This window comes from Cylas formicarius, unplaced genomic scaffold (assembly GCF_029955315.1).
Source record: "Cylas formicarius isolate icCylForm1 unplaced genomic scaffold, icCylForm1.1 PGA_scaffold_10__41_contigs__length_53128322, whole genome shotgun sequence".
Classification (NCBI taxonomy): domain Eukaryota; kingdom Metazoa; phylum Arthropoda; class Insecta; order Coleoptera; family Brentidae; genus Cylas; species Cylas formicarius.
Genome location: NW_026844214.1, coordinates 45,621,110 through 45,632,590, shown reverse-complemented (window position 1 = coordinate 45,632,590; position 11,481 = coordinate 45,621,110). Strand labels below are relative to the sequence as shown.

General features: G+C 32.7%; 1 protein-coding gene across 1 annotated transcript; it reads right to left on the bottom strand.

The window, feature by feature from the left end:
- Positions 1-1,289: 1,289 nt before the first annotated feature.
- On the bottom strand, positions 1,290-9,780 carry LOC132702671 (phenoloxidase-activating factor 3-like). The gene is made up of 5 exons (XM_060671459.1): positions 9,713-9,780; positions 9,405-9,648; positions 9,152-9,336; positions 1,539-1,763; positions 1,290-1,483 (listed from the first exon to the last, which is right to left on the bottom strand). The coding sequence occupies exons 2-5, from the start codon at positions 9,584-9,586 to the stop codon at positions 1,290-1,292; spliced, it is 786 nt and encodes a 261-aa protein (XP_060527442.1). The 5' UTR covers positions 9,587-9,648; positions 9,713-9,780.
- Positions 9,781-11,481: the final 1,701 nt, after the last annotated feature.

Sequence of the window (11,481 nt, the reverse complement as noted above, 5' to 3'; positions counted from 1 at the left end):
TTTGACCACAATTGAAATTCATTGAGATTGGAAATTAGCAAGGAAATATTGAAATTGTTAGAAGATAAAGTAACAGAAGCAATGACAAAACTCTTTAACATTGTATATAACACTGGATTGAAATTGTAAGGCCGTGGTAAAAATTGAACCGCATCTCAGCTATCATACAGAGATCAAGAGTAGGTACATCAGGATTGTATTCTGTCACCTTTGTTGTTCAACCCGTATTTAGCATTCCAGGAGTGATCATAAATGGAAAAACTATGAATAACATCGCATATGGCGATGACATTTGAAACATTGAGAATACTGTTGATGAATCAGATTACTAACTCGTGTGTTTAGTGTGTACTTAAACTAAATATTAATAACACTAAATATACGATTATTAGGAAACATGTCTCACCTCAGGATGGCGACATTCATGTGGAGGGAGCACATCTGGACCAAGTTGAGAAGCAGCAACGATAATTAAAGTTAAAATTAGAATCGCAACATTCGTAAAAGTAAAAAAAGTTCTTTACACCCATAATTTAAAACGGAAACTGCGAATGAAAATGCTTGAATGTTACGGGATTTCTGTTTTCCTTTATGGCACGGAGCCTTGGACCCTCACTGACTCACTAACCAGGGGTCTAGAAACCTTCGAAATGTGTACCGTCGTCTACTGAAAATCAGATGGGTGGATAGATTGAAAAACATCCGGATAATTCAATTCAGTTCAATTCAAAATGTCATTATTAGTAATGTGGGGATAACAGTCATACATAATTTAAAAAAAAAAGAAAATCGATTAATTATTTATGTACTTATGTACAACTCGCAGTGCCGTGTAACACATTAGTGGATGTTGGACCATTTTAACAATTTATTAAATCAACAAGAGGGCTCGCAATGTCTTTAATTTTATGTACTAAAGAGGCAAGGTGCAAGTAATATATTAAAGAGGGATTCAACAATTTAGATTGTTTTAGATAGTTATCAATATAATCCTAAGGTTACAGCAATAACATAAAGAAGACCAGGGTAAGCTAGAATACTTTGGTCACATTATGCATCACCCTGAGAAATAGGCCATACTGCACCTTATAATGGAGAGACTACGTGATTATGGAAAGTTTTCAATGGAACTGTTTCGTGCAGCAGTTAATAAAACAATATGGTGGGGATCGAGATACCCAAGGAATGTGAACAAAATAACACGGTGGCGAAAATACTTAATTTCAGTCATTGTTATGCAAGACCATGTTCAATGACTCTCAAAGCTCAGGTTTATTATAGTGTTACAATCACTTGTAGATGTTATCTAAAATCCATTCCATGAAAAATGCTACGTTCGTGTAGACAGCGACCGTAGAGCCGCACAGCGATTTCCCATAAGACACCACGCCCAAAACGAAGTACTGCAGAGTTCCATTTAGCGAGATGAGTTGAACTATGGGTCCACCGGAGTCACCGGAACACGAATCACGCCCATCCGTACCTAAACACGTACGCTAAGGGTTTTACGACTAATAAAAACTAAACATGTACTTTACCTCCTGCACAAATTTGAGACTCGTCCACTTCTCTCGTATACACTGCCCTACACTCGTCCAAATCTACAACCGGTATGTTCGTAAACTGCAATTTCCTAGCTTGTTGCCGGTTGGAAGAGTCCGTCGCTCCCCATCCAGCTACTATTACGTCCGATCCTGCTCCTAAGTAATTCTGCTGATTTTCCATGATGTCGCCGCGCGGCAAACAAATTGGTTTTACGAAATCTGACAAAAGATGGAACAGAGGTTGATTCATTAATTTTAGCTACCTAAATTGTCGCCATTGTCATTTGTCAAGTTTACTTTTAGAAAAGAAGTTGTGGGGTGGAAATTTATTTCTCAATTAATAATTCTCAGTAAACTGGGTATGGTATGTTCATAGATATAGGAAAGTGACCAATTGCTTTTGAATGGAATTATCCAATGGGGGTCATTAACATACAATGCAACAAGATTATTACCTAAAATTTCGGAATTTAAATTCAGGTAAAATTTTGGTCCGTAATAGAAAATAATTTTATACCTAAATGTGTTTAATATTGTTTGGTTTGGTATACTACATATTTACTTTAAGTTTATTAGTAATCATTCTTATTTCGTCTGTAATGCAGCGTGTGTTGAATCGTGTGCGAATTATGCAAAATATGTGCGAGTCTAGTGTATCTCAAGAGATGCTCCTGCCCAAATGTAGAAAACACTATTCTATTGAGACTAAGGAAGTTTTAAACAATGTTTATTTGACTCTCATTGAACGTGGTGCCAGCAAGCAAGCATCTTTAGAAAAAACGGCCACATTGACGAAAATTACAACTGTATGGAAAATTGTGATTAATCCCATTTCAGCGAGGACAAAAAGAAGGGACGCTGACATTTTCTCGAGTGTAGAGGAAAATGATCGAGATATAATACGGCGTAAAATTTACGAGGAACAAAGTGTCCCTACATTTGATATCTTAATTAGGAGGCTTGAAAAAGATTAAACCGGTGTTCAATGTGGCAGAGCTACCTTATGGAAGTGTATTCAACACATGGGTTTCAGATTTAAAAAAATTGACAAAAGGCAAGTTTTAATGGAATCTTTTAGAATTCGGAAATGGCGACAGTAATATCTAGAAAAAATTTGGATTTACAGAGAACAACAAAGGCTAGTTATTTACTTGGATGAACCCTGGTTCGACCCTTATGATACCCCGGATTGACTCAACTGATAAGTGTAAAACAAACGCGCCATCAAAAAGAGGTAAAAGAATAACTATTTTGCGTGCTGGGTCTAAGGATGGTTGGATTCCAAACGGACTTTCTCTGTCTGCGAAAAATATTAAAGAATCTTCTCTGGATTACCATGAAGACACCACCGCCGATTTATTTGAAAGTTGCTTTAAAAACAAACTAGTTCCAGACATTCCTCTAAATAGCGTCATTGACTAAAACCCCTTCCTCATGTGACACAAAATCAACAATCCAAAACTATATGTATAATAACGACATTTATTTTCACGAAGATTATACCAAAAAGCAATTAATTGAGATTCTACAAAGTTTGAACCGACAAAAGGAATACATCTGTGATAATTATGCAAAAAATCTAGGTCATACAGTTTTAAGACTTCCTTCCACCTTACCACTGTATATTTAATCCCATTGAACATGTTTGGCACCAACTGAAATCTGCCATTCGTCGTAACAATGTTTTTCCCCGTGTTAACTCCAATGTCCTCAAACTTATAGAAACCGAAGTTTTTAACATCCCTCCACAAAGTTGGGCAAATTCTGTTAAACATATATAAAAAGCAGAACAATCGTATATCCATATTGCAAATAATATAGAACAAATAATAATTAGAACAATTTTAAGTAATTTAAGTAGGTAATAAAAATAATTTGTAATTTTATTTTAGATTTAAACATAAATACATACATAAATAAATAAATATTGTTTAGTATCTTTCCTAACAAAACCCGAAATAATTCAATACTAAGCAAAGTACGGACCTGTTCGGCCATATTTCATTCTTACAGTTTGCCCGAGTATCTCCTTAATTCGTATTAGTTAGTCACTTTCTTATATATATGAACAGACTTTAGGTATAAATAGTATCTCATGAAGGCATTTTAAAACAAATACAAAAAACTTGAGGGTGTGAGTACTTGTTTAGAGTAATCAACATTAAAATGTATTAAAATGTATTGCTATTATAAAAACACATTTTCTGATTGTTTTTTAAAAAGTGGAGCTGATCGTATTGGGTGACGACTCTTAGCTTTAGCTTTAAATTTAAGGAGCAACATATACAAAGATATAAAAAATATATTTATTTTAATTTATTTATTTATAAATTTTTATTTATTAATTTAGAAACTTTTTATCTCGTTCAGTTTTAGATAAAACACACAAACAAACAAGTGGGTTGCTGTCATTTCTTAAGGCGTTTCTGATTATTGCTTTACTTGACATTGCTCGGTTAGTTTGAATGCAAAATGCGTCTAATTTAATCAAAAATATATACCTTATCCAACCATAAGTTGTTCGATGGTAATAGTCTTAATCCTATAATGGTGAAACGTAAAAATGTCCGATATGCATTTTATGATAAGTCTGCAAAACAGCATGAATGCATTTATTCCATCGCAAAGCAGGAATTTTGAATCTTACCATTAAAATTGCATTTTTGTTTTCCCCTGAGTGTCTTGCTTAGTTTCCTAAATGTTTTATAATAAATTGTTTTTAAAATGAAATTGTATAGAAGATAAATATTGTTTGAAAAATTTCAACCCTTTGGCAGCATCCAACTAATGTATTGTTTTAAAATAATTGTTAAATTTATGGCACAAATACCTGACGATTTTAACTTTAAGATATGCCTGTAATAAAGGCAATGATTGTTTGCAGTAATATGTACGTTTAAATTTGTAATAAACTTATCATTTTCGATTTCATACAGAAAAAGAATTTCAACAAATTTGGATTGAGAGACGGGAAAATGATAGAAGAGTAAAAATTGTTTGTTATGACTTTTTTTGAAAGATTTCATATAAATCAGTTAATTAGAAATTGTTCTAAAATAACACCAAAGAAAATAAAGTTTGCTATAAAATACCTAATTATGCACCGATCTAGCATGCGGAAAGTGTCATTTTACCACCTCCGTTTCATTTCTCACGGATGCGAGCCACTTCGGACATTTCCGGAATATTACCGCATGGGTTTGGGAGTAATCGGATGTTTTCGGACGTATTTCCCACAGCTTGAATTTTGATATTTCTCAATTCTGACGGTCATGTCAGTGAATGAATTCGTGTTGTTTTCCACCCTAGTATGAACACGCAATGCAATAAATGTGATAATATTTAGATATATTAAACAAGTGCGGAAAACGGCATTTGAATCACGAGCGGAGTGAGTGTTTAATAAACGAGTAACTTAAAAAGTTTACCAAACGTGTTTCATACTGTATTTTTTCTACCACCGCAAATTTTTTGGTTACATTTTTGCAAAACAACACGAATACATTTACTGACATGACTTGACTTGACAAACGTCAAAATTCAAAGCGTGGGAAATAACTCCGAAAACATCCGATTGCTCCCAAACCTGTGCGGTAAAATACCGGAAATGTCCGAAGTGGCTCGGATCATGGGTACATGTTTGCAAAACAACACGAATACATTTACTGACATGACCGTCAGAAATGATAAATTTGAAAATTCAAGCCGTGGGGTGAAATCGCGGAAACATCCTGGCGCTCCCAAATCAGTGCCGTAAATCTCGGAAATGTCATAAACTTCAGAATTTACAAAAGTGGAAATTGCGTGCTGTAAAAACTCTGAAAACCTCTGATTGTTGCCAAACCCGTGTAGTAATATCCCGGAAATTTTCAAATAAACTCGTGAGTCAAATGCCGTTTACCTCACTTGTTGCAAAATATACAATTTTTGCGACAAAGTTTGTTCATGCAGATTAAAGATTTAAACGAAAAGATTTTAATGATGTGCAGATAATTGTTTAGTAATAAATATATACTTAATAGATAATTTAAAAAGCAAAAAATGCTTTTTATTTGTTAATTGTATTTTTGCATTGACTGAGATTTTTATGTATTAAAATATCCCGTCAGGAATATATACCGTATCGAATTGGAAAAATTGGGAAATTCAGCTGAAAGCATAGTAAACAGACTCAAAATCGTAGTGTTTTCAGTGAGATATAATAAACGGTTATGTTTTAGATACTGTTCGATTTTGAGGTGACATTTAAAATTTAAACATTTAATAAATAAATGGAATGAGAATTATGATTATTATGCATAAGTTCCTTTCAACAAATATGAAAGGCAAACAAGCAAAGGGAACTCTTCAGGGCATAAATGAAAGAAACGTCATTAAAATGAGTAATTTTTTAGACTTATCGCTCTAAAATGGTTTGGGTGATATGTTACTATTTGTTTATAGGTGGAAAAAATGCCGCTTTGCTATGGACATTTCACGGATATTTTGTACCCAATAAGATTTTTTTTTTATTTACAATTAAGGACTCACAAATATCTGTTCTATACCGCGGGCCAATTTGCGGCAAGTAGAAAACCATATCTCACATTTGTGTAAATTTGGAACCATTTATTAATATTGAGCAAATTGGAATGTAGTTTAATTTCTACCATTAAATCTGCACCAATGTGGTAAGATCATTTGACATCATTTTCAAAATTATTTATTTGTTTAATTTAGAGTTTGCAAAACAGTGAAAGATGTTACAAACTTCATGGAATCTTATACATACAAAAAGAAAAACCCAAAACCTAGCTATCCAAAAGTAAGCATCATTTCTAAAATTTTGTAATGAACAAACCTGATAAATAATTTCCTGTCTTATTTTTATATTTTGATTTTATGCGAAATCAACGTAGGTTTAGACGTTTACGTGCAATTATTTCAATATGTTGTGATACATGGAATCAGATCTTCATTTTCACTTTTAGAAAAATTGAATATTATTTTTTTTATGCAGTTTGTCCTAAGTATATCTATATCAAGAAATTTATCGAAATATTGAATTAAAAAAAGAAATATGATAATATTATTATAAAGTAAAATATCTAAGCCAGTTGATTAAAAAATAACCTTTTGATTTTATCCATAATAAAAAAAATGGAAAGGTTATCTCCGAAAGGAAACATCCAACTAAGGAATTGAATAGCCCAGTCGTAAGACTGCAGAAAGTTGCTTGAATGGTGTTTTTCCAGTTTTCCAAATTATTTTGATTAATAACATTTATTGCGCTTTTTTACTGATTGATATTTTTAGTTCTTTGAACAACTCAAAAACTGAAAAAAAATCTAACAATGTTTAACTACCAATTAAGTTTTTTAAAACTTTTCCCTGTTAATAACATTTCCATCCTGTATACTTGCCAATATTCCTGTACTGTACCATCTTATGCGGGACACCCTACATTATATCAATAAGTTTTTTTTAATTTTCAGAAATTCAGGAAAACTACATTGAAGCTGAACATAAAAATTATCTTAAATCACTGAAAGTATTTTCCTGATACAAAAATCATGAACATGAGTTAAATGCCTACAATTCCTTAATTATTGATTATATTTTCTAATAAATAGCTCACTTACGGAAAAAGATGTTATTAATCTTTATTAAAACCATGTTTTTCTTCCAAAAAAAATTTTTTTCGAAGCAAGGGAAATACAGAGACATAGAAAAAAGTTACTCAGAATTTTACTCGCAAATAGAAAACATCATATGAATTTCCAACATTGCCTTCTGTTTTGACTTGAATTGGTAAAGGTAAACGTAAATATTACATTAATATTACTGTGTAATGCGGATAAGTAAATAATTGGGATTAGTGAACTAAGACAACTTTTGTATTAATAACTAAAACATTTAATGTAAAACATCTAAAATATAGTACAAACATAAAAAAATATTCAAAACAAAAGCATATTTCATTGAATTGAACATTAATTTGTGAATTAATTTGTTAGTTAAGCTGTTTCTTTTGTTCAATGAGGTAATAGAACATAATTTTTTGGAATATTATTTTCTTCTTTCTTCTGCTTTTATTATTTTGTTTCACTTTATGCACACATCCACAACTTTTAACTGTCGCATGATTTTTAAGAGTCTGGTTTCTATGACTTAATTCTGTGTCTTCATTGTCACGCCGTGTTGTTCATCTGCAGCACTGTGGGAACATTCAGCATATCTGAAACTTCTGTTAAATACCACGAATTAACAAAAAAAAATCAGGTAATAAAAAAAATCAAAATTTACATAAACTCTTTTACTTCTTCGTTAGAAGAAAGCAGATGACGTCGCAATTGACTAAGAGAAGTGAGATCATCAGCGTCATATTCAATGTTTGGGTTTGGTATATGCCACGTGAGCCAACATATTATGCCAGCTCTTCTCCAAGACTTCTTGGGAGACTTTTCTCAAGCATTTCATGGTGTTCATACAGCGTCTTTCATGTTAATGGATTTTGGAAGATGATAAATTATGGGTATAAAGAGCATTCCGAAAAAATAATTTGCTCAGTCTGATGATATTTTAGTCCATAGGCTGCAAAAATGGGGTACAATTTGGTGGAAAAAATAAGGTGGTAAATTTTATATCCTCGCTCGTCAGCTCTGACTTGTGACCTGACAAACAAAAGAGTGACAAAACCAATCTACGAAAATTGCTGTACGCATTGGAAGATGATTTATATTCAACAGGTATGTTCGCATTTTTAAAAACGCTCAAATTTTTTGCCTTTCCTATCACTCACAGCTTCAATTTCTGCATTGCAACATGCTAGAAAGGTAACGCGTTTTTTGTTTATTTTCCGACCTGGTGTAGTCTTCTCCTGAGAACGAACCAGCGTTTTCTCAGACACCATTTTCCAAGACAGAGCGGATTCATCTGCATTATATATGCGTAGGTTTGAGGCTTAATCTTATTTGCGAACGCAATCAGGAAATAACCGACGTAGGTTTCAGTATAAAACAGTTTTGCTTTGGCAGATCACGTTTGGCAATGAGTCTAAAAGAAGTTCATAGTAAATGTCCAAAATAATCTTCAAAATAAATAATACGCACCTTTTTACTTTTCTTTTTTCGTTTTTGTATCCGAAATTGTTGATGTTACTACTCCGGACTCATTTGAAAACACTTTTCCACTTTCACTACAAAATATATCAGATTTTTAAACCAACAACTAAAGCGTTATGCAATTAATCTTCTGACGTCATAAGATGCACGTATCGCAGATCTTGCTTATTAAACACTATCAAATACGAATTATAAAATACAAATTGCTATTGAAACCTCTGTCCAAATTATTGAAGAATCATGGAGATCCGGATTATTGATGTGGCACTGTACTAAGTGAATCAGAAAAGAACAACGCTATGGGCATTAAAATGAGTTGAGACAGCGATGACCGCGTAGTAGTTGCCAGGACTATACATAAAATATTAAATAATTTTTAACCTTGCTGTCAGATTTCATATAAATGCAGAACTTAGTTTTATTTTTAAGTCCAAAAAAAATGCCGACAATGCGATTGATCTGTTCCGCATTTTCTACTCTATCGTAATCGTGGGGCGGGTATACCATTTAAGCGAGCCGGAGTTCTGAGTTGCAAAAGAGTTATGTCACCCTCGGAATTCCCGTCGTAATTATACATTTCGTATTTCTGGAACCTCGAGAACGGTATGTCCTGCACCCTCGGAGCGCACACCTTGCCTTCGCAATCTGGGTCGCGGTATACCAAGTGTTCTCCTAGCCTCGCCACCGCCCTATAATCATAATTCGTCTGTCACTTCTAAGGAGGCAGTTTATCCAACATGGAAACCAGGATACTTACAAAATAAAAGTGTACCATTTATCTACGCAATGGGCGGCTGTCAACACATAGTATCTGCTTATCAGTGAGCCGCCGCACAAAAATTTCAGTTCGCTCTTGAACGGATTGTTCTGGTATCCCAACCTTACCATCCAAGGGAACTGACCTAGGGCTGCCTCCCTTCCTCCAACTATTTTATGCATCGGTCTGCCGGATCCGCAATGTTTTTTTGGCAAATAGATCCAATTCGGATGAGAGTCCAGACCTAGCAGGAAATGTTAAATCCGTTTTATACAACGCCGAATATTTTATTTACCGTTAGAACTAACCGATAGAATTTGTAAAATAACTGCGAATGTAATAAGTGATATCCGAATGCTCATTTCTCGGAACAAACGTGAATTGCCAGCCCAGTTTTTTTTTTCAGGGGGAGTGACGAATATTTAAAAGTAAAGTTAAAAATTTTATGACCGTTTCGAAGTGATACGTGCCAAATATATATGCCACGTCCAGATTAGGCGATAAACCATCTCGCATGATGTAAAATGTGAAATTCTAATCGCGATAAACGTGCCTAAAATTAATTACTGAGTTACCGAGCGTGTCGTCTTCTTACAAATAACTAGACCTCCTTCTGTTATAGTTAGTACTAGTATATATTGAATTTCACTACACAGTTTTTAATGTAATGAAAACGTAAAAGTAAAGAGCTCCTATTTCAATAATTATATTAATACATCAATATAAACCTATTTAATGTAACCCATAATATGTTTTATTACATAATTAATTACAATTACATAATGATTTTTCTAAATAAAATATTAAAATAAATAACAACTAAAAGTTGTTATTTATTTAAAAGATTTTCACGAAATTATATATCATGACATGACAATTGTTTATATACCGAAAAATTACAATAAAACCTTAATTAATGTTGTTGTGAGAATTTAAGTTCAATAAAGAAGAGGGATTCAAATCTAATTGATCGTTAAGCAATACATTTGAATGTCTCAATAAATTTAATTTTCTACTTTTTGTGGCTGTACGTAATATATAAAAATTGTCGTAAAAAATGTGTTTTTCTGTGTTTAAGTGTGTAGCATAATTAGAATCTAGACTATTGTTTTTAAACGCTCTTCTATGTTCGTTAATGCGTTTCTTGAAGGATCTACGTGTTTGTCCAATATAAATTTTAGGACAAGATCCACATTTCAACCTGTAAGCACCTGATTTTTGGGATTTTAGACATTTCGTTTTATTGTTTTTTGTATATTTTCCTATTGTGTTGTTAGTTCTGAAAGCTATTTTTAAACCACATTTTGACAAATGTTTTGAAACTTTGTCGCTAGGTTCTCCTATGTATGTAATTGTTTTAAATTGTTCGTGTTCTGTATTAGGTTTCGCACAAATAGAGTTTACTGTTGTCTGTATTTGTTTTTTATTTATAATTTTATCTATAATGAACGGATTGTAGCCGTTGTTCAGTGCAATTTAATTATATTAAGTTCTTTGTTGTAATTTTCTGTTGAGAGTGGCGTATTAAGAAGTCTGTGTATAAAAGAGTTAAATACAGGTTAAAAAAACAGGTTAATGCATTGGTGAAACAAGATTTATTAGATTGCTTAATAGTATCTTTAGACCAGAATTATTTTGAATTTAATGGACAGATTCCTTTTCTTTAAAGAAGGTTTGATTATGGGAAACCCACTTAGACCTTTGCTAGCCGAGATTCATTCAACATTCTTTAAGTAAAAGTTTTTATGGTGGTATAGATACGTGGATGATGTCTTTGCTTGCTTTGTTAGAACGGACAGACAATTGAATTCTTTTATAAATTACATTAATTCATTACATAATCGTATAAAATTCACTATCGAGATTGAACAGGATAACTCTAGTAATTTTTTATACTTAACTATTACGAAAGTATAAATCAAATTAGATTTTTCAATATATCATAAACCTTTACGCACGGACACAGTCATACATAACAGCTCAAATCACCCTTATACATACAAAATGACTGCATTTAACTCTTTTATACACAGACTTCTTAATACGCCACTCTCAACAGAAAATTACAACAAAAAAC